The 24,034-nt window shown below is 41.8% G+C and overlaps 1 protein-coding gene across 6 annotated transcripts in view; it reads left to right on the plus strand.

The window, feature by feature from the left end:
- Positions 1–24,034, plus strand: part of FZD3 (frizzled class receptor 3) — an 85,248-nt gene that overhangs the window by 17,069 nt on the left and 44,145 nt on the right. For 3 of the 6 annotated variants that reach the window (XM_065587460.1, XM_065587462.1, XM_065587461.1), the window contains exons 3-4: positions 14,357–14,389; positions 23,802–23,998. The exons of 1 other annotated variant lie outside the window; for it this stretch is intronic. In XM_065587460.1, the coding sequence (XP_065443532.1) occupies positions 14,357–14,389; positions 23,802–23,998 (230 nt within the window). The remainder of the gene's footprint in view (positions 1–14,356; positions 14,390–23,801; positions 23,999–24,034) is intronic. 2 more of the 6 variants (XM_005290640.5, XM_042848901.2) reach the window with 1 other exon arrangement.

Raw genomic sequence — 24,034 nt, forward strand, 5'->3', positions numbered from 1 at the left:
CCCATCCTTATTCCCATTAATTTCTCTCCACCTCATAATTCCCACTCCTCTGCTCCCAAGTTTCCCCCCCATCCCTAGACCCTCCTAGCACTGCTCCATCACTTCTTTCCATGTTTCCCCTCACCACTTTGACTCCCATATTTCCTGCTTTTCACCAGAAAAGTTTTAAGAATCTGAAAATGTTATGAGCATCTGTTCCATATTGGGGAAGCTGTGTATAAGAAACTCCTTGACCTGATGACTGAGCGACTTGCTTGCCTTTGATCACACTCAGTTCCATTGTTCTGGAAACATGATACATTATCCTTACTGTGAACTAGTCTTCCCTCTGTTAATCGATGCAACTTTCCTTGACAATACTTTTAAAGTAAAATCTGAGTTTACATATGGTGTTTTGAGCACTTTAAAATATCGCTCTTAAACCAGGTATTTTGGTCTCCGGGCAAAACTTCCAAAAGGAGCCCCTGCACAATGGCATCAGAAAGCAAGGAATGTGTACAAGGCACATTATCTGGAAACTGTCAAGGGTAGGGCTTGAACCTACAGTGCAGTGTAGAACTCAAGTTCAATGACCACACTCTGACAACAGCCTGCCTGGGAACCTTCTTGCTTCAACAGAGCCACTCTTGAGTCAGCATGTGGATTATAGAACATCTAGAATAGGTTTTTGTTGTGTTTTTTTTTTTAAGACAGTTAGCAACACTCATCCTATTTTAAATTTAACGATCAAGACAGAAAATACAAAATGAAAACCCAGTTATGTGGCTGGATTCCTAAATAAGGAGCAAAGAGGAAAGAGGTGGACTGTTGCAACTGAAAAGCTTCTGTAGGTTGTGGTAGGTCACAGAGTAAAATCCAGGCATAGATTTAAACTGTAATATGTGGGCAAAAGGCAGCTATTATGCTGCTGCATGCTGTCTTTTGCCTGTTTGAGAGAGGGGTTTGTAATTCAGGCAGACTGGTAAATAGCGATACATAGAAGAAGATGGAAGCAGTGAAGGACAAGAGGTTATTACTGAGGTGGTGACATAGGAGCCTACCCAGAACTGAAATACTAAACCTAATGGAACTAGAGCACTCTATAATTCAAGGAGGACTTAACGTGAAATTCTATGGCTAGAGTGGTTTAACAACCACAGGAAAAGTGGAGGTTACCTTGCATTGTGAGATGGATGGAATCTCAATTTAATATGAGCGGTTACGGTAAGCTACATAGAGAGCCATGATCTGAGGATACCGGTATAATTCAGGGAAACGGGGGTATCTAAAGCCAGAATTTTCAGGGCTGCAAGGTGGGGAGGAGCAATCCTCTGTCTTGGAGACAAACTAAAGATTTGTCATTTACATTTTCAGATTGTTAGGTGCTGTGATAACCTACAACTACAAAACCGGGCAGGTATTTGTTAAATGGCCTTGGTTTCCTTCTCCTGATCAATCAGCATTTTTCATAGTCTTTCTTAAAAACGTATTGTGTTCTGGTCTCTTGGACCCTCAAGTTGGGAGGGTAAAGTTCTGCATAAATTCTTCTTGCACAACTGTGATACAAAATCTTCAAAATACACACAATAAGAGGCATTGTAGAAAAGTTCATTTTAATTTTTTTTAAATAACTGCACTATTGTCTACAAATGAAGGAAGAATGGAAAACATACTCCTTCTGGCATGCTTGTGCCTTCCCATATACAAAGAAGGGGACAGAATTCTGCATTAAGATTTAAGTGGAAATATGGAAACAGAATTTGGGTCTTAATGGATATAAGATCTTTTGGACTACAACTTACTATAAGTACATGAAGATCATTGGTTTTATTTAAGAATGCAATTTAAAATAGATCTGCATCTTAATCAACCTCTATTCACAATAGGCTTATTTTCAGGGTCATGGATGGAAGCAGATGGGTCGGCACTGAGGCTAATTCTGCAGCATCTGGCAGAGGCTTAAAGAAAGAAATGATTGGGAAAGGTGGAACACATACACTAACTTATTACAAATAGTCAGATGACCACTTAACATAAAATATAATCAAATTGTGCCAGTCATGGCCTATCTACCAACAGGTATCTCTGAAGCAATAAAAAAAAAATCATGATGTCTTATATGTCTTGCAATGTTCCTCCCAATGCCATAAAGGATGGTGATCCTACCATACTTAGTCTTATTTCCCCGGTCCCTCCCCACACTACACTCACAGCTTTTCCCTATCAGGAGAGAAATCTTTATTTTAGTTGAGAGTAACATCAAAGTCAACAGTTTGAATCTGTCTTTAAAAAAAATCAAATTGCTTCCGCTTCTAGAGAGTGCAGGGGGATAACTCGGTGGGTTGCAGTCTCCCTTCCTGAACACTTGTGGGAAAACTTTGCTTTGGTGAGTTTGTAAATTTCTTTTTGTGTCTTGCAGCATCAGCTACACATACATGATGTTGTCTTTAAATTTTACTATTGCTCTTAGCATACCAACGATCTAAAGCCGCTATGAAGACTGGAAGTCTCCCATTGGTCTTAGAGAAAAATCTCTAGCTCACTTTAAAATGTGGATGAATATCTGAGAGATTGCATTCTCTCATTCAATAAAAGGCCTGCATGGGGCAATAGTATAGAATTCGTTTTACAAGTTTCTTGATGCTGCAGTTAGTATTGTAACTGCCCGGCCTTTCCTACTTTGTTAACGAGATGATCAGTACGTTCCAGACTTACTCCAAAGATTATATTTTTTTACTAAACTTTTTTTTAGTAACGCAAAATGGAATGTTATGCAGAGCTTCAGATTTTATTTTCTGGATGAAAAATAAACTTGGCTATTTCCCTTTTTTGTCTGAAGAGAATTTAGACCTTGAGATTAGAGAAATTCCAGTTTCTCCAACAAGAGGACTTGTACATATGTTTTTTCATAGTTTACTAGAATTGAGGAGAACTGTTTAAAACAAAAACCCGAAGCTATCAATATAAATAATACAGAACTTGTTTGTGTTTAGGTTATTTTAAAACCTTATTTAGAGGGATTTTTGTCATTGATAGAAAAGTTTTCTTTGCTCAGTTTTTGACTTTTTTTTGGTTTCCAAATTCCACTAATTACCATACTAGACATTTTTCATGACAGCCGCCCCAAGAAAATGTGCATAAATTGACCTACCTAACCGACTCCTGAGTATTCTCCCATTTTGCATTATAATCCACTGCAGGTTACATTCATTATGCTGACTAGACAATCTGTGTCTTATCGCTAACAATATGTGGAATTTAGATGGGATTTTTATCAAGTTTTTCACACTAGATTAGAACTGGATTTCTTATGTTTTGCCCCCCCCCTTACTCTTATGATGTCCAAGGATCAGATTCTGTCCACCCTTCTTTCCTGTCAAGTCCCAGCTATTTTTAGTCCTAGCTACTGTAAAACCTTACCCTTTTCCGTACATATCCTCCTGGCAATTGAGATTATCTAGAGTTCTCAGGTTTATTCTGTCAGCAGGTCATTTGTAGTGGAGGATCTCTGACTCCTGAAACTCTCTTCACTTGGTATTTTACTGGAGCCTGAATTGGTTATCCTTCAAGGTATTGTGTAAAGTCCATGTTTACCCAGGCCTTTCCCTGGATGTGGCTTGGCTATGCAATTATGATTTGCTTGCTTCTAAATACTTTTTATAGTTTCAGAACTTTCTCCTGTTCAGTGAGAGAATTTCATAGATTCTTAAAGTGCAGATGAGAGACCTCTTAGGTTGTCGTTGTTGTTAGCACAAGGATGTTTCTAGGTGCCACCACAGCATAAATGACTAAGTGCTGTACAAACAGAAAATGACAGATCCTGCCCCAAAGAGCTTACGGTCTAAAACGGATTCTCAAACTTCATTGTACCATGACCCCCCTTCTGACAACAAAAATTACTACATGACCCCGGGAAGGGGGATCGAAACCTGAGCCCTGCTGCCCTGGAGAGGGGTGGGTGGGGGGGAAGCAAAGCCAAAACCTGAGCCCTGCTCTCTGGGTGGGTGGGAGGGGCAAAGCCCATGGGCTTCAGCCCCGTGCAGGGGGCCTGTAACCTGAACCCTGCCATCCAGAGCTGAACTCTCCGGCTTCAGCTTTGACCCTGGGTGGCAGGGCTCAGGCAAGTCTAACGCCAGCCCTGGCGACTCAATTAAAAAGGGGTCGCAATCCACTTTGAGGTCCCGACCCACAGTTTGAGAACTTCTGGTCTAACATGATCCAGAACTGGTGAATGATAAAGAAATAGCTTGGATGAAGGAGACAGGGTTACAAATAAGAATTGCCTTCAATTTAGCCAGTCAGAAGTAATTACAACTTGCCATCTACCTTGCCATTGTCAGGTTGTACTTTACTGTATGCACCATCAAAGAGGCGAGTTTTGATGGACTTTAAGGCAGACAAGATGGTCTGCTGGTGGCTTTATGGATTTTGGTTTTGAACAAATTTTGTGAGTGCTCGTGTGTGGCTGCAAAATTACTCTAATCTATGGCAGCAGCAGGAAAATGGTTTTGAGACTGGAGTGCATAGTTAAGTACCTTATTAAAATGCTGAGGATCATGCTCAAGTTCTTGTCTCAGACACGCTTATTCTTCACCTATGCATTCCCTCAAATCCCACCCTCACAGCTCCTCTTTTGTACCCTGCCCACTTTCAAGAAAGGAAATGTGTGTAGGGGACTTGTAACTCTACTCATTGAGGAGACTATGCCCAACTCCCATCTTCCTTGCAGACCAAATATAGCACCTACATGCATGGGCATGCAGCCTCCTATGTGGGGGATTCTTTGTGACACCTGTGCTAGATTCTTTGAGGTGCTGAATACCCTCTACTCAGCCACTGAAAATGAAAGAACTCTGAGCAGTGCGCAACCCTTTGCAGGGTTGAACCCTTAGCCTCTTGGAATGCCACACTTTCTATCTATAAAATAAGTTGTTGTTGTTTATCTATTAAAAAGTGAATTTTAACAACTACATAAGATGTGAACTTGGGAGGGGTTGGGCAAATATGTTTCACCAAAACAAGTCACAAGAAGATGTGATATAATTAAGTGTTTTTATATAGAAGATCTACATGATCATTACACTGATCACATTTTAACATACCGTATATGAACCCAGCCAGCCAAATTACTCCAAGAGCAGCAGCAATAAGGATAAAAGAAAAAACTGGACCCTGGATCTTATGTTCCAAATTAGTTGTTCATACTCAATCTTTATTTTAATAGGATTCTCCTTAAGGCAGTCTATTCCTATGTATGGCCCAATTCTGCAATGTTCTGAGCTCCTCTTGAGATACTAAACACCCTCGGCTCCCACTGAAGTCAATGGAAGCAGAGTGCTGAGCATAACGCAGGCCCATAGGATACTGAGATTTGTTGGGTCTTATTCTCCACTCTTACACCAGTTTCGTATTGGTATAACTAGTTAACACCTTAAAAATATGTTGACATAAAACTGATATAGTAAAGTGTATATTCGGGCCGATAAGGTTTTTAAATGGTGTTCAAAAACATTATTTAAAAAAAATTCCAGGAGTGAAGCTCGAAGTAAATGTGTGTGTTTTAATGTTTGTGTATTTAATAGCACCTTCCACATCTTGTTTTCCATAATGAGAATTTGGCCATGATACTCCTACCACTTTCTCTGTTCTGCAGAGCTCAGTTCCTATGGTTACCCAGCCCTTTGTGGTGTGACAAAGGTTGGCATTCTGATTCTCATGAGCCAAATTCTGCCCTTTGACTCTCCCCTTTTCACACCCCTTGCTAAGCTTGGCCTGTTGCTAGGCTTGAAGGCCTGACAGCAAGGGGGTTCCCATGGTAACAGGAATGAATCTAAAAGGAAGGAAAGAGTGAATAGAGGCACAAAGGCCTGGTTAATTTGAATTTGAACAAGGAAGGAAGGCTTCTTGTAGTTCATCTTTGTGTACTGAAGGAACCTGAAATTTATCTTTTTTAAAAGTTGCTTTTCAATTTGTAAACTTGTTTATATTCCCTGTTATTTGATTTATAGAACAAAAGTTGTCGTGTGAGGCATTGAGCAACAAAAAAACATCTTTCTCTTTAAATTCAAGGACAGGATTCTGATCAAGTACGTTTTCTTTTTCCCCCATAGACCCAAAACATTTGTATCGTCTTTCTGCACCATTATATGCATATATGGCTTTGATTCGATATTAGTTTACATATGTTTTTGTTTGAGATGCTTTCAATATAAATTTTTGTGCAGCCTTTTTCTAAAAAAAAAAAAAAAAAAAAAAAAACCCAACAAAAGCAGACTTTTTTTTTTTTTTTTTTTTTTTTTTTAATGAAGTGGTAATCATCAATAGTTCAGGTTTCAGGGTTTTAGTTTAGGTTTTAGTCTCTAAGGTGCCACAAGTACTCCTATTCTTTTTATCAATAGTTCAGAATCTGTAGAAACTTACAAGTAAGGTCCCATGTAGTTAGATCCCTCCTGGTGCAGAATCATTTCCTGCTGTACATCTAGTGATTTTTGTTGTTTAATCTAGACATGTGTAACTCTGTAATATAATTGCATGGAAAAAAGGCAACAACTGGATTTTGGTCTCAAGCTTCTAAGGGTTTATCGTAAACAATTACGAAAAACGTTTTTAAAAATTATGAAATATCAATTGCCTTGAGACTTATTAGCTGCATATGTTATGGAGATGTAGGTTAACAATTCAATAGTTAAAGTTTTTGTTGAGATTTGTATTTAAAGCAGGATTAAAATCTGGTATGTTCTGGGCAAGTTTTTAACCATGCTGCAAAACTAGTTGGTGATAGACTTTTTTTTTTTTTTTAAGTCTAAAGAAAACAAGCATTATTTAATCTAAAAGTGTGTAAACCAGAATAGCCTTTGGCCTTAAGACTTTTCTCTTTGAATAGCAGACACTTTTTTTTCAGTTTATATATTTGTTTAGTACACGGAAGACCTTCTCAGTCTTAACATTTCTGCTGTATCTCTACTTGCTGAGGCAAAGAGGCCCATTATAGGGAATGGCTTCTCTAATTGTTCAGTAATTAAATACTTTAAACAGAATTAAAATTTTTATTAAAGCTAATGTTACTAAACTTGATCTTAGCTCTGAGGAATGTGTATCATGGTGGATTCCATTTCTTTTAGAAGTAGAAAGTAACCATTTCAACTAAATGGGCTCCGTTTTCAGCTAGGACATTTAGGCTGACTTGCAGGGAGTAACAGTCTGCAAAATTCCTTCTGACTAGAGACTAAGGATTAAAATTTTCAAAACTGCCATCTCTTAGTCATTCCTGAAAATTTCATCCAGTGTCCTTGTGCTTGCCTGTACAGCACCTATCACACAATAGGCATTACTTACATAATAGCAAGATTTGAAATGTTGATCCACAGATTCAGATTGCCAGATCAGTTGTCTTTATTTTGGATTCCATGCTTATGGAAGCAACCAGTAATATTGTATTGTACTATTGTAAGTAGTGATTCTGTGCCAGCTACACTACTCAGCATAACCTCTGTTATTACATGCTCTGCACATATGGACGTCCAATGTTTCATTGGAACATAAGCCCTTTGGGACAGGACTGGGCCATCTTATGAGTTCTGTTCAGGGAACAGCATATTGCCAACACTCAATACAATAGTGACAAGGATTTGGACTTCCTTATTTTTTGCTATTGATATAATTCTCCTTCGTCTTTCACCTGAAGCTGCAAGCTTTAATTTGAGCAACAATAGTAAAACAGTTTTTGTCCTTTTGAGGCTTTTATGTCCGAAAACTGCGAGGAAAATCTTTATATTTAATCACTGTTAAAATAGCAGGGGTATTTAAAATAATGTGATAATAATGGCCAGTCAGTCTTGTTTAGCCTACTGGAGGATAAAAAGAACAGGAGTACTTGTGGCACCTTAGAGACTAACAGATTTATTAGAGCATAAGCTTTCGTGGACTACAGCCCACTTCTTCGGATGCAGTCCACGAAAGCTTATGCTCTAATAAATCTGTTAGTCTCTAAGGTGCCACAAGTACTCCTGTTCTTTTTGCGGATACAGACTAACACGGCTGCTACTCTGAAACCTACTGGAGGATAGTATACTGTGTATGGCGTCCCTTAGTGGACGTTGGAGGAATCAGTTCATTTATATAGTTTCCCAACCTTTCAAGGTAAATGTACTAGTTTACTTGAGTACCAGTATGTGCCCACTTCTTCCTTTGTGTGTGTTTTTTCTCTTTTTCACCAACAGAAGTTGGTTGAATAAAAGATATTACCTCATGTAACGATGCTGCCTTTGGTGGGACACAACTGAGAGTACCAATTCAGGACAAATTGCTTAGAGCAGGACAGTCACAGCCCAAGGCTGGGGTCCTTTGCACACCAAACCAGCCAAACAGAGAGGACTTCAGTCTCACCCCACTGGCTAACCATAAGTCATACAAGCAATTCCCTTAGACACTCCAGTTTCCCAGTATCACCACCAATGCCACTCATTATGGGGACGAATGGTTATGAAAACCAATACCCCAGTAAAAGAAAAATGGTTCTCCCGATCCCAAAGGACCAAGCCCCGGACCCAGGTCAATATACCAGTCAGATCTTACCCACAAATCACACTGTTGCCAATCCTTTAGAATCTAAAATATAAAGGTTTATTCATAAAAGAAAGAAGTATAGATGAGAACTAAAAATGGTTAAATGGAATCAATTACATACAATAATGGCAAAGTTCTTGGTTCAGGCTTGTAGCAGTGATGGAATAAACTGAAGGATTGAAGACAAGATGGAGGAGATGCAGCAGCCTTTTATAATCTCTTGCCATGTGGCCTCTGCTTTCTTTGTTCCAGATACAAGCTATCCAGCACATGGCATGGAAAAACCTTAGAGTTCTGTCCATAGGCATGTCCCTGCCTGCCTTGCTGAGTCACAAGGTGTATCTGCCTTCTCTCAATGGGTCGGTTGTATAGCTGATGGTCCTTAATGGGCCATCAAGCAGGCTAGACATTGCTGATGCCAAATTGTCTGGGGTGTCACCCAAAAACATAGCACAAGTTTGAAATAGAGACAGTATATAGAGCCAATACTTTAAATACAAAAATGATACATGCATACAGATAGCATAATTATAACCAGCAAATCATAACCTTGCCATAGACACCTCACATGACAACCTTTGTACAATATTTGCTGCAAATATATAACAGTGGTTGCAACAACGATCTATACGGTCACAGTTTGTCAATAACGTCATACCTCACCCACTGTCTCTCAAATATCCTGGGACCGACGCGGCTACAACTACAGTGCATACAAAAATGAGCTAGGCTACTTACAGAAATAAATATAGTCCTTGTACCAAAGTCCTTACAATCTAAATTTAATATAACGCAAATGGTCATAGTTAGTAATATTACTGAGCTACTCAATAAGGCTTGTACACATATTGTTTCATGAAGCATGCATGGGCTGCTTGCAAAACTAGGATTAGGGGATGCGCTGGTTCCATTGTGAATTAGATCATAGCAGACCGCAATGGTGCACTGGACTCAGGCCAAGGGTTATTTTGAAGGACGAGTTCATCTCTTGTTAGTTAATAGACTCCCATTTTTCTTTAGTGGCAATGGAATTATTCCCTAAAGTAGGGTGGGAGAGCCCAGCACAGGCATTTGTAAAGCCTGAAGTACCAGTGGTACTCAATGGCTCCAGTACTCAAAAGTTTGCTCTTTAAAGGGTCTCTGGTGGAAAAGTGGTGTTGGAAGTTGAGTAGAATTTAGTGGATTTAAAGATTCTCAATTGCAAAGGATGAATATAGTTATAGCCTAAAGATTCAGTGAATGACCACTTGATTTTAAAATATTTGCTCAAAATGGAAAATTAATTGCTACCAGTAGCATTCCAGTTGTAGAAAACAAAGTTGCTGACTCTTGTGATATTTGTTGTTTTAAAGCCCCAGCCCCTGCAGTCAGATTGATTAGGTTGGTTAATTTTAATGTTTTAACTGGACAGTATAAAGGCCACCAAAAGCATTGTGCCTCCATGATGTTCTGTCCTGAACCAAATTTGGTGCAGTATGGGGTAGGATGCTTGTGAGGGACAGATGTCTGGAAGGTGTCAGACATCGGGTTTTAGGTCTTCCCACAGGTGCCAGGGGAACATGGGTTTCTTCCATCCTGTTTTCATTGGGTCAATGAGTTAGTCTATGGTTTCAAAAGATGAAAGAGTTGTGGTAATCTGTCAGCGCTGAATGCCTTTTAGGGCTAACCCACGTTGACCCTTGGGGTCTCTGCATCTGTTTTGTAGCTCTGGGCCTGAGAGAGTCCAAACAGCAAAAAAGAGAGAGATTTTTCTTGTCATCTATCCTTATTTCCTTCCAGAATTCAAGCTGATGGGACAAGCCCTTTTTGTATGTAGCTTGTTCATGGGTGTGCAGGGGCAAGTAGCAAAAGTCTTTGTATTGTGATGTCCCACAATGTCCCATTTAGTTTTGATAGTTCTTCCTGGTGGGCCAGAGGTAATTCCTTTAATAGGAATTTAGCATTTTGCACTAGTAAAGTTTTTTATCTTGTTTTGAGTTGTAGTTCAGAACAAACATTTTAAAGTATTACCTTTATAGCATGGGATACAGACATAAGCAGGGTTAATACATGCAGCAACTTACAAGCACTTCATAAAGTCTAAACACATTGTTATAAGTCCAATACCCATCTTAACCATACTAACACACAGGTGAGCTGGACTGGTTTCCAGCAATGAATTTCAGTGCTCAGCTAAGGCCTAAAGTTCGGCCTGGTTTGCCAGGGCTACCCACCTTAAATGTCTAAGTTCACAACTGATCCATCTACTTTCACCCTTGTATTAATTGTTCCTTAATTATGTGCATTGAGACTGCTGCAAATCATAACTTTGAATTCATTAGGCCAAATTCACCACTGACTTAAGTGGGAATAAAAGTGTTGAAGTCAATGAATTTAGCCCTTTAATTTCTGTGTGTTTTTATATATATATATATATATATAACCATAAAGTAGCTATTTGAAAACTCCTTATGTTCTAAACTGTGGTGATTCATACTTTTTATATACAGCTTGAAATATTGCATATTAGGCAATTTGAATTTGAAATACAGTATACTAGTGTGTTAGCCTTCAAGGTGAATCACTTCCTGTGTGATTGGTACTACGTAAATCATCTTTATCCTGTCACTAATAAAAATGAAAAGCTTTGGTAATCAAATATTTTCAAGTGTATTTCTTCCCTCACAACTTAACCAGGGGCTTGAAAAATTTACTTAACACCAACTAGTTCGTTTTTTCTCTTGGTTGCCAAACTGAAATACATTGATTCCCCTTCTGGCCCATCTCCTGCTTTCTAGGCATTCCTTGGTCCTGAAGACTTTGTCCAGTTGGCTGAACTGTGCCCCAGTTTAATGCCAGCCTCCCCCTTCCTCACCACACTTCTTCCTCCCACACAAATGCCAAATAAGTCATGCTTCTTCCTTCCTCAACGTAGAATTATTTCTTTTATTTATTACTGGGCATCCTCCAAAAATAAACCAGCTTATGCTACTCACCCCTCACCTCCCTCAAGTCCATAGAATCCTCTGCTGGGTGGCAGAAGTGGAGTACATGCTCTCTTCTGTGGTGGGTAGTGTTGGTGGATGGCCGTGATATGCAGAACTGTGTGCTGGGTGGTTCCAGGGGTGATACCTCCTCTTCCTCCAGGGATTGAGGGATAACTGCCTTTGCTCCAATCGCCCCAGTACTCAACTTCTGCAGCAGATCCCATCTCCCAACCAACAGTCACTGCATGCTAATTTGATATTAATTGGATGCATTGTAGGCTTTTTTTTTTTCTTCTCCCTTCGGTACTTGAGGAATTCTCATGAGCCCATTACAGCATAGGTGTAGAGTGAGAAGAGGAGTCTCAGCTGGCTGATCAGAACTCTAACATTTATCTTAGCAAATGAAAATTGTTACCATGACAACACATAGGCATTCATCAGCTCCTAAAACATAAAGACCCTATTTAGTAGAAGTGCAAATTTAAAAGATGAACCACTACCCTTTTCAGTACCTCTAATCAGGACTGAAGAATTAAAAATTAAGTGAGAAAGCCGTTCTGTTGTGAACAGATGGCTTTTCTTTATAGTCCTATAGGCACAAATTAAACATACATTTGCTGCCTTTTGACCACTTTGATCTTTACACTTTCTTTTCAAAACTAAGAAATTGTGCTGTACACAACTGTCTGCAAAAATTCCCCATATGTTAGAGCACCCGTTTATTCTGAGGCTGCTGCCATGTATTGTGAGGTGCCATCACTCCTCTCAAATCCCCTTTGTTCCATCCCATAATCTACTTCTTTTTGCACCATTTTTCTTTCTCGCTGTCATCTCACTACCAGCTACATGGATCCCATACTAATTAGCAGAGCTGTCCTGTCTGTTTTAAATACAGGGCAGGGCACTTTTTGGTGTTTGCGCAACCAAAGTGGTAGTACTGAGTATGACTGCAAGAGAGAGAGACTCCAGCTGGTAGAGTTAGAAGCAGCCGAAGCAGGGACTGGTGCCCTGGTGGGAGGGAGTAAAATAGTGCCCAGCTGGGCTCACCCATTCTGGACCCAGAACTGTGCAGGGAAGACACTCAGGGGGCACTTGGATCCACATGGTGCCTCCCTCCCTCCCACCCTGTGGACTTGAGAGAAAACTGTAGAGTGGAGCCATCCAGACCCTCCAGCTGGTAGTGGCAGAAGCAGACAAAACAGGGGCCTTTTGGCCCTTTGGATATTCAGAGAACTTTCTACAGTTTTAACTGGACCATTTCTGCCCTGTGCTCGTTGGCTGTTTGCTCCCCCTCTTCTTCCCTCATAGTCTCTTCACCTCACTTTACTCCATACCTGCCCTGTTATCCTCTTCTACTCTGTCCTGTCATCCTCCTCACCTTTCCCTCCCTTAGGTAACCCCTCCGCGCCCCCCCCCCAAAAAATTGTGGGACTAACATGACATTTTCTGTCATCATGTGGATCGCTGTGCTTTTATGTTGTACTCTTTCCCCACCCTGTGTCTGTCTGGTCTATCATAGATTGTAAGCTTTCTGAGGCAGGGGCTGTCTACTACTGTTTATATAGTTCCTTGCACAATGGGGCTCCATTTTTGGTTAGCCCTTAGGCACTACCATAATAAATAAGAGAATGAACAACCGGAATACCTGAGGTATTTGTTGACCAACTGTACAGGGTGGAGCAAGTGGTTTGGGGCCCATTCTACAAGCATCAGGTGATAGGTCTGGATTGTGATGCAGGTCTGGGAAAACCAACAGCACCTCCAGAGCTTTTGGATGCAAAAGGACACTTTCCTGGAATTGTGTGATGAGCTCACCCCAGCACTGTAGTGCACAGATGATAAAACGAGAGCTGCTCTTACAGTGGAAAACTGGTAGCAATCACTGTCTGGAAATTTGCAACTCTAGATTACCTCCAATTGGTAAAATCAGTTGGGGGCTGGAAAATCGCTACCATGGAGGCAGTCATCCAGGTGTGCACGGCAGTTAAGCACGTTCTGCTCCTCAGCGTTGTCATGAAAAATGACAACTAGGAAATAATAGATGGATTTGATGCAATGGGCTTCCCTAACTGTGGTGAGGTGATAGAGGAGATGCATATTCCAATATTGGTCCCCCTGATCTTTCCTCTGAGTATGTAAACAGAAAGGGGTGGTTATGCAAGTGTTGGTGGATTACTGTGTATAATTTACTGACATCAGTGAAAGTCCACAGTACTCACATTTTTGAAAGTTGAAAGAAGGGACATACTTCCCAGACTATCCTATTGACATTAATGGGATTGCAATGCCAATTGTGATTCTCAAGAGTCCTTTGTTTCCCAGGCTCATGAAGCCGTATACTGAACATCTGGACAGAAGTAAGGACAGATTTAACTATTGTCTGAGCTGGTGCAGGATGGTTGGGAAGTGTGCTTCTGGAAGATGGAAGGAGATATCTCAGGATGAGTGTAGACCTCAGTGAGGAAAATATTCCGTTTATTGATGCATATTGTCTATTGCATAACATCTGCAAGGCTGGGGCGGGGCATGCTTTTGCCAGAATGGAGGGATGAGGTGGACAAGCTGTCTGCTGACTTTGAGCAGCCTGACACAAGATCAATTACTAGTGCCACCACGGGTGCTGTGTGATTGAGGGGAACGTTAGAAGCACACTTGGGCAGGATGCACTAGCCACACAGTTGTTACTTTTGTGTTGGTGCATATACAGTCATTGGTTTATCGATGAGGTTTATCGGTGTGGACATTGCTTTGGGGATTTTCATATCTGTTGGGATGCAAAGAAAATCTGGGGTTTCACGAAGCAACTTTTTAAAAGCATCATTTACAAATTTTATTTTTTTTAAAAGAAGTGCAAGGTGAGGTCATACAGCTGCATCACAGTGAGCATCAGGGGTGTGTGTGTGTGTGTGTGTGTATGTATGTATGTATATAATTGTTCCATGGTGTAGAATGCCAGGGATACTGCTCTTGGGAGGATTGGCGTTCTGGGGCCCTTGGGGCAGGGGGAAGTCAAGGGGTGAATGGCACCAGCCAAAAGGAATTGTTCTCCAGGATGTGTAATGGCTGCTGGGTTGCTGACCATGTAGGTGTTTTGATCAACTAGGGGCTCTAGCATCTGGGTCTGTTTCAAGAGCATCCTGATGTCTTTGGACACTCATTGGTCCTTCTGTGGTTTGAAGCAAGGAAATTTCTGGTGTTATGGTTGGTTGGTTTTTTTTTGGGGGGGGGGGGGGGGGGGGCTTGTTGCTTAGTACTGCCATTTCATGCTCTTGAAATAAAGCTGCCAGTTCAAAACATTGCCTGTGGCCATGTGTGGCTGCCATTTTGAGAGGGGGAATTGGGGGAATGTAAAGGAGGGAAGCCCTTTTTCAGGGGCAAATTATGGCTAGCACTACTGGGGCAGTCCTACTAAATTACACCTACCTGAGACCCTTTTAGCAGTGTTTTCTTGGCTTTATGGGTCCTGCTGTGTCTGAAAGAGCACCTGGTTCTTCATCACAGCAGCATCTGCATCCCTGTTTTAAGCAATCTCTGTGGTTGCCAGTTCCAGATTGCCCTCCAACACAAGATGTCTGCATGCTTTGGCAGGAAGGTGGTGGGGTCCTGACTAATTATGGTATTCAGCTGTTCATAATAAGTATATTTCTTGGGGACAACAGACTAGAGATTATACTCCTTTGTTTTCTGGAAAGCCAGCTGCAGCCTGACACTGTCCATGCTGTACCCATGATCAAGGAAATCAAGAACCTATCTCTTAGACCATGTAGCAGCACGAGGGTGAGCTCAAGCCATACTGGGTAGGTGAGCATGCGAGATGGGCTAGCAGGAAAACAAGCATTGTCAAAACACACTGGGGATTTTAAATGGGGAGGGCAAAGGGCGGGCTTTTGTTTGCTGCGGCTATGTTTACATTAGAATGCTACAGAAGTGAAAGGGACTCTTTCATTACTAGAGTAAACCCACCTCTCTGAGAGGTGGTAGCTAGGTTGACAGAAGTGGTGTCTACACTGGGGTTCAAAAAAGAACTAGATAAATTCATGTTGGATAGGTCTATCAATGGCAATTAACCAGAATGGGTAGGGATGGAGTCCCTAGCCTCTGTTTGCCAGAAACTGGGAATGAACAACAGGGGATGGATCACTTGATCATTACCCGTTCTGTTCTGTTCATTCCCTGTGGGGAACCTGGTATTGGCCACTGTTGGAAGACAGGATATTGAGCTAGATGGACCTTTGGTCTGATCAAGTACGGTGGTTCTTATGTTCTTATGTTTAGGTCAGCTTAATTACATTACACAGGGCTTGAATTTTTTCACCGACCTAACTTTGTGGTGTAGACAAGACTGCACATTTTTAAAAACCCATGGCAGAGAGACTGAGTCTGGATCTATAGACTCAGGCTTGTGCTACCATGTTAAAAGTAGTGGTGTAGACATTACAACAAAGGATGGAGTCTAGGGAGAGGGGTGGGCTTCACCAACCAAGCTCCAGCCCAAGTCGCAACGTCTACACTGCTGCTTTTAGCACCATAGTGTGAGTCTGTAGACCCGGCCTGTGAAGGCTTCATTGGCAATAAATGAGGGTTTTGTCAGAAGGATTCAAAACTGAGAGTGGAGGCTTGCAAAGCTGTGTTAAGTGTTTCGTTTCAGCACGACTACTACATTCTTGCTTCCTTTGAGCTGTGACTTGGATTACAAACAAATGGAGAAGAGGAGGGCTCCCAAAATGTCATTATTCTTGTCTGTCTAATTTGGAGGGGGCACAGGAGGTTACATTCACATACCAGTTTTTCTTGCTGTAGTAGTAACATACTGACATAATTAGACTTGCTGTAATTCTTCTTTGAGTGATGGCACATGTCCATTCCACTTCAGATGTGTGCCCCCACAGCACCAGAGTCAGATTTTTTTTTCCCCTTAGCGGTACCTGTCAGGTGATAAATGCACCTTCTGTTGCCTCCTGCTGCTCCATGATGGTATAAAGGGTGGAGTTGCCACAGATCCCTCTGTTCCTTTTTACTACCTATGTCCATAGTTGGAGAGCTTTACCTTGCTTCTGCAAGTTTCTCCCCTTTATAGGTGTTAGGGACTGAGACATGGGTAGTCAGGCCTAGTGGCTGGAGCAGGAGACAGAAGCTGGGAGTTGGAGCCAAGGTCAGAGCCAGAGTCTGAAGCTGAATGCCAGGGTTGAGAGTCAGAGCTAGAATCAAATTCAGAGATTTGAGTCAAGTATCAGAGCTGGCATCTGAGTCAGAGAACAGGTGCAGGGCTCAGGAGTCAGGCAAGAAAGCAGGGTCCTATGTAGCAGGACCAGTTGCATGGACAACTTCCTATGCCCCCTTTCTAGCTTAAATAGAACAGCCAGATTGATGGATGGGACCAGGCGCTCCTCCCATCAGGACTGCTATGGTTATTGCCTCTCATAGGGTTAGGGTTCCATTATCCACTGAGCCTGCCAGTCTCTGGCAACTCACTGGATGGCATCGGGGATACGGCGATTGCCTGGAGACCCCAGGACCTGGGTTCAGGACCCATGGCTCCTCTCACTAGGGCATTTATCTTCTTTCTGTAAATAATTTGTGGTATTTCTTAGTTAGATTAGTATAAGTTTCCTTTGTTTCTTGGAGTGTTGGTTCCCTCTTATTTACAGGTGCTGACACCTGATACTGAGTTATGCCTCATCTCAGTGTTTAAGCCTTGTGCCAGCTGCAAGAAATCTATGCCGGTGGGTGACACTCATTCCGCCTTCTTTAAGTGCCTTGGAGAGGGTCACATTAGAGATTACTGCCAGATTTGCAAGGATTCTAAGCCCCAGACAAAAAAGTACAGAGAGATGGCACAACACCAACATGAACATAAGAATGGCCATACTGGGTCAGATCAGTATCCTGTTTTCCAATAGTGCTTGGTGCCAGATGCTACAGAGGGAGCGAACAGACCAGGGCGATTTATTGAGTGATCTATCCCCTGTTGTCCAGTCCCAATTTATAGCATGTTTCTAATGGTCAGGTGACTCATGGTCATCCTCGGAGCCTGAGGTAGGCTCATATGCCCCTCCTGAGACACATGACAGCACTCTCATTCTCCTTCAAGGAAATTTGGTTATTGGTACCCACTAGATGGACAGAGATAAGGACCCTTGGAGCAGTCATGGCTGGAGTCCTATGCTGTATCCATGGCCTTACTGGAACCCTTGGGACATGCCTCCTATTTCCAGATCTTCCCTGGTTCCTAAGACTTCTAGATCTTTGGACAGGATGTATGAGTTCACATGAGGTGATCGAGGAGGTTGTCTTCAGTACCAGTGTCAGTATCAAACAAACCTCCAACAATTGCAAGTTTAGGAACCTCCACCAACTAGACTGCAGGAGGATCAGCTTCCATCTCCTTTGCATTCTTCCTCATTATCACCTGATGGGACTGTAGCTCCTTGGGATACTTCATCTGCCCAAGATGATTACAGGGCTTACTAAGCTCTTTTAAAGAGAATAGCTACAGCTCACAATATCCCTGTTGAGGTGGTCCAGGAGAGTTCTCAAACTTGTGGGCATTCTGGATTTAGCAGCACCTCCTAGAGTGGCTCTGCCTATCAGTGATGCCATACTAGGGCCTACCAAATCCTTGTTACAAAAGCTGTCCTTTCTGTTTATAACAGCTAAGAGAACTGAGAGGGTATCAGTCCCTTCTCAAGGCTATGAACATTTTTATATCCATTCTTCACAAAGTTACTTAGTTGTCTTGACAGTCAATGAAAGAGCATGTCAGGGTTGCCCCCCTTTTACTCTCAAGGGACAAGGATGCAAAAAAAGTACATATTTGGTAGAAAAATTTATTCCACATCTGGTCTACAATTTTGCATTGCTAACCAACAAGCATTATTGGCCAGGTACAATTTCTCCTTCTGGGATAATGTACTGAAATTCTTAGACAAGTTGCCAGAGGATGCCAGATAGGAATTCCAGGTTCTGTTAAATGAGGGCAAGCTCATGACTCTCACCTTTCTGCAAGCATCCTTAGATGGGCAGTTTGGTGGCTAGAGCCATGGCATCTGTAATACCTATGTGCAGATGTTCATGGCTTCAATCCTTGGGTCTTCCACAGAAGGTCCAGCAGACAATCCCTTTCAATCCCTATGTTCTTCTTATATCAGACAGATGAGATACTCCGTGCCTTTCCATAAAACACAGCAATTCCTCCCTCCGTTTCTGCAGAGATACTTGCCTTTCCTACTGAGACAGCCTGACCAATCTACAAGATGAGGCAAAAATCACCTCCTCCTTAGTTTTCTTCTTTGGTGGGTTCCTCCAGACAATCATGAAATCCCACGCAGTCTGTTTGACTACCTTGTTGAGGACAGAGTACCAGATCATGATGATCCAGTTTGTACATCCCCAAATATATCTCACTTTCTATGTGCTTGGTTCCATATTACCACAGATCAGTGGGTCCTAAGTACTGTGGAACAGGAATGTACCTTGCAATTTATTTCCATTCCTCCTCCCAACCCCCTTCCGGGACCACTCTCTTGAGGATGTCCTCTTCTGAGAAGTATAGATTCTTCTCCATTTGGGCACTATAGAAGAAGTTCCCTCCTCTTCAGTGAGGGAAGGTTTTCTATTCACACTACTTCCAATTTCCAAAGGCAAAAGGAAGTCTCAGATTCATCCTGGACTTGCACAATTTGAACAAATATATAAGAAAATACAGCTTCACATGGTCACCCTAGCCTCCATTATCCCCTCCTTTGATCCCAACAACTGGTACACTGCCCTTGACTTGAATTATGCATATTTCCATGTGGCAATCCATCAAAGCCATAGGAGATTCCTAAGATTTCTGGTGAACGACATCCTTTGTCAGTTTACAGTCCAACCCTTCAGCCTGTCCCCTGTCCTGTGGGTTTTTGTAAAATGCATGGAAGTGATAGCTGCATTCCTAAGGAAAGCAGGGGTATAAGTATTTCCTTACTCGGACAACTGTTTGATACAAGGTCAATCCAAGCTCCAAATAGAAGTCAGTTTATCCAGGATCTGAGCCCTCTTCAGTGTGATAGGTCTGATTAATGAGAACAAGTCAATCTTCTCCCCTGTTCAGAGAACAGAATTGATGGGGGTGATTCTGAATTCTACCACAGCCAGAGCATTCCTACCTTGAGTCAGATTCCAGACAATGTTTAACATTTCCACATATCTTAAAGCCCATCTGCTTATAACATTAAGAAGCTGCCTCACACTACTGGGGCACATGGCCTCCCACATGTATAAGGTTTGGCATGACAGATCTCATTTGAGGATGTTGCAGGGTTGGTTAAAGTCCGCACTCACCCTGGTTTGTCACTTATTTGACATTCTGATTCCAGTTCCTGCAGGAGTACTAGCCTCACTGGACTGGTTGATGGATCCAGCCAACTTAAATACAGTAATTGCATTCGACCCACTCTTACCCAGTTGACTATGGTTATGGACGTGTCTTTTCTAATTTAGGGAGCTCATCTAGGAAATCTACCAACTCAGTCTGTGGCCTCATCAAGATTTGGCTCTCCACATAAATGTGTGGGAGTTGTATGCCATTCATCTGTCCTGTTGGGCTTTTCTCCCTCACGTCATGGGAGAGACTCTGCGAGACCTCAGACAACACTAGGGCAATATTCTGTGTGAATAGGTGGGGAGGGGCCAGATCAGACCATCTCTGCCAAGAGGCAGAACATCTTTGGGAGTTTTGTATCACCAATGTAATTCATTTAAAAGCCTCCCACCTTTCTGGTATTCAGAACAGCTGGGAGATTGTCTGAGCAGATCGTTGAGCCGGATCATGAATGGTCTCTCAGGTGGGATATCATGAGATTCATTTTTCAAAGCTAGGGGCGTCCCTCATATAGACTTGTTTGCTACTTGTTTCAACAGAAAAGCCAACTTTCTTATTCCAGGGCAAGTCTCAATCAGGAATCTGACGGACGCTTACCTACTGTTGGGGAGAGACAGACTGCTGTCTCACATTCCACTCCTTGTCGGTGTTGTTCAAAATCACGCAAGATCATGTTTGCATGCATCTCATAGCACCCCCAGTGGCCTTGCCAACATTGGTTCTCCAGTTTGCTGAGCTTATCATCTAGGGCTTTTTTGATGCTACCTTCAGAACCTGATCTGATCTCCCAGGACCACAGCTGTCTGCTACATCCCACAACTCTCAATTTTACGGATTGGTTTACATCATGGTTAATGCCTCAGGAGATGGAGTTTTAGGGAAATATACAAAACATACTCCTGACTAGCAGAAAGCCATCTACAAGATACACTTACCTGTTAAAATGGAAACGGTTCTCCTTAGTCAAAGCCAAAGGGTGTTCCTTCAATCCTGACCTCTATCCAACAAGTTTGGGATTGTTTGTTCCATCTTTCAGAGTAACAGCCGTGTTAGTCTGTATCCGCAAAAAGAAGAACAGGGGTACTTGTGGCACCTTAGAGACTAACAAATTTATTAGAGCATAAGCTTTCGTGGACTACAGCCCACTTCTTCGGATGCATGCATCCAAAGAAGTGGGCTGTAGTCCACGAAAGCTTATGCTCTAATAAATTTGTTAGTCTCTAAGGTGCCACAAGTCCTCCTGTTCTTCTTTTTGTTCCATCTGAAACAACAAGGACTATTGATTACTTCCATCAGCATTTTCCGGGCAGCTATCTTTGCTTTTTACCCACCAATTGTGAACCATTCAGTGTTTTCTAATCTTGTATCTGTCAGATTCTTAAGGGTCTGTTATTGGTTATATCCCCATATCATGGTTCCCATTTCTCCCTGGAACTTTAAATCTGGTGCTAACTAAGTTAATGGGTCCACCTTTTGAACCAATGGCTGCTTGCTCTTTGCTGTATCTCTCTATGATAGTAGTGTTTTTGGTAGCTATTGACTCCTTGAGAAGGGTGGCAGAGTTATGAGCGTTGGTAGTTGACCCTTATTACAGTTTTTTATAAAGAAAAAGTATACTTACATCTGCATCTGAAATTTCTGACTAAAGTAGTATCAGAATTCCACCTCAATTCAGCCATTAACTTGCCAACTTTTTCCTAAGCCCAATTCTCATAAGGATGAGGAGAGACTACATACCTGGGATATTAGGAGGGTATTGGCTTTTTTACTGTGACAGAACTAGGTCTTTTAGATTGTCATCACAGCTGTTTGTGTCAGCTGTAGACAGGATGAAAAGCCTTCCAGTCTCGACACAGAGGATTTCATCATACATTTCATTCTGCATCCATCGGTGCTATGACATTGCCAATGTATGATCTCCAAGATCTTAAGCAGTTTTTGCAGGTTTTTTTGGCTCAAGTACCTGTATCAGACATTTGTAGAGCTGAAACTTGGTTATTGGTGCATATCTCACTATTGCAGAGATGATGCCAAGTTTGGACAAGTGATTCTTCAGTTGTTATTGAGGTAGATTCCAAAACCCACCTCCTGATTGAACTGCTTGTTAGTCACCTGAAGGGAAATGGACATGTGCAATTAGTCAAAGGAAAAAAAACTGTTAAGCTGTTTTGTAAGTTTTGTTCTTCAAGATACGTTGCACATGTCCATGCCATGACCCACCCTTCTTCCCCTCTATCAGAGTTAGTCTGGTAAGAAAGAACTGAGGTGGGTCTGGGGCAGCTGTGCCTTTCATACCATCATGCATGAGGACAAGGCAACTGGGCGCGTGCAATGCCATAATGGAGATTTTTTCCTAGGGTACCCAACTCTAGTGCACTCGGTATGCACACACTTGAATGGATGTGTGCAAAATATCTTGAAGAGCAATAGTCACAGTAGAGGTTAGTAGCAGTGTCCAAAGGTCCCATCAGTCCACATAGTGCTAGGTGCTATACAAACATAATTAGATATGGTCTCTGTCCTGAAGAACTGGGCACCTAATTAAAGAGCAGCCATAAGTGAGCCTAAAAACAGCTGAAAAAAATGAAGATGGAAGTAATAAGATCATATAGTACACAGGTTAATAACATTTGCAACTTTGGTTCTGAATCCATTTAAAGTCTTTTAATAAGCCATAACCCCCTAGTTTCCCGTAGTTATTTCTGATCCTTCCAGCTTCCCAGGAGAAAAAGATGTGAGGTCCACTGCCTGTTGTTTTTGTAGCCAAGAAAGCAAATAACTTGTCAAGTTTTCAACTTTTCACCTCTGAAATGCACTTTGACAGCCTTGTGTTGGGTTAATTGTGATAGATTTTCTTTCAGTGCTGTAGTTAAGCATTGCTGTCAGTCAGTATTACTTATGCCTGTCATGAGGTGCTACATGAAATGAAACATTGTTGGTTTTGCCCCCTACTTTGTCTTATTTTTACCCTCGAGCTCTGATTTCATGGCCTTACCACTTATTAATGCTTTCTCTCCCAAAGAAACTCAAATACTTGGCTGGTCAGTAATTGTGACACATCTAACATGGCTTCACAATAACTAGATTTACTTTTTCCAGGTTAAAGGAAGTTAGCCTTTCGTATCCACTGGTGAATTTATAGGAATGACCGTGACTTCAAGTCATGTTCAGCCCAGTTCCCATCTAGGGATACAGTTGTGATGACAGCTGAAATTTCAGCTGCCTGGCCTGGAGTGTGCATAGTTGGTTGGGTAAGATGAATGGGAAAAATAGAATACAAAGTATCCTGCCTGTGTACTTTGCAAAAGCAATAAAAATGCAGAGTCCAGCTCTGCTAAACAAAGACTAAGGGAAGGAAGTGAGGACATGAGGATGATTATATCCAAGATCATCAGCTTTTGACTAGGAAGAATGTCTTTAAAATCACAGTATAAAACCATGTAATGTTTCCTTACCCCAAAAAGCAACTTGCATTGTTCAGCACTCTTGAAGGTGGGTGGGACATTACTAGTAGAATGTAACCTGGGGGATCCTAGTAAGTAGGCAGCTGTGGTGGATCTGTATTTTATAGACAAGCAAAAAAAGAAAGCAGGGTTTTTTTTGAGTTTTTTTTGTTTGTTTGTTTTTGGAGGGGAGGAATGTTAATTTCTTAGAAGAGCAGCGGTAGACACTTAGATATTGTTGTGTGGCATGGGGTCTCTTTCTCTTTCTTTTTTTGGTTTTTTTTTTTTAAATGCTTATATTTGCGTTAAGTGAAGCCTGGCATATGAGCATTGTTATGATGTTCCCAACTTCTTCCATAGGGCAGCTCTTGGTTGGGAGAATGATGGAAAAGGCTGGAATGATTCATAAGACACAGCATGGCTTACTGCTGATGTTTTTCACAAAACTGCAGTCTGCCGCTATTTAATTATTCTTTTCTTTTCTAGCCGTTTCATCCTATGGTTAATCTGGAATGCTCCAGGGATTTTCGACCATTTCTATGTGCCCTGTATGCTCCAGTCTGTATGGAGTATGGACGTGTCACTCTCCCATGTCGCAGGCTTTGTCAACGTGCATACAGCGAATGTTCCAAACTCATGGAGATGTTTGGCGTCTCTTGGCCAGAGGATATGGAATGCAGCAGGTTAGCAAATCTGTTTTTTCAGAACCACCATCTAAA

This window comes from Chrysemys picta, chromosome 3 (assembly GCF_011386835.1).
Source record: "Chrysemys picta bellii isolate R12L10 chromosome 3, ASM1138683v2, whole genome shotgun sequence".
NCBI classification, from domain to species: Eukaryota; Metazoa; Chordata; order Testudines; family Emydidae; genus Chrysemys; species Chrysemys picta.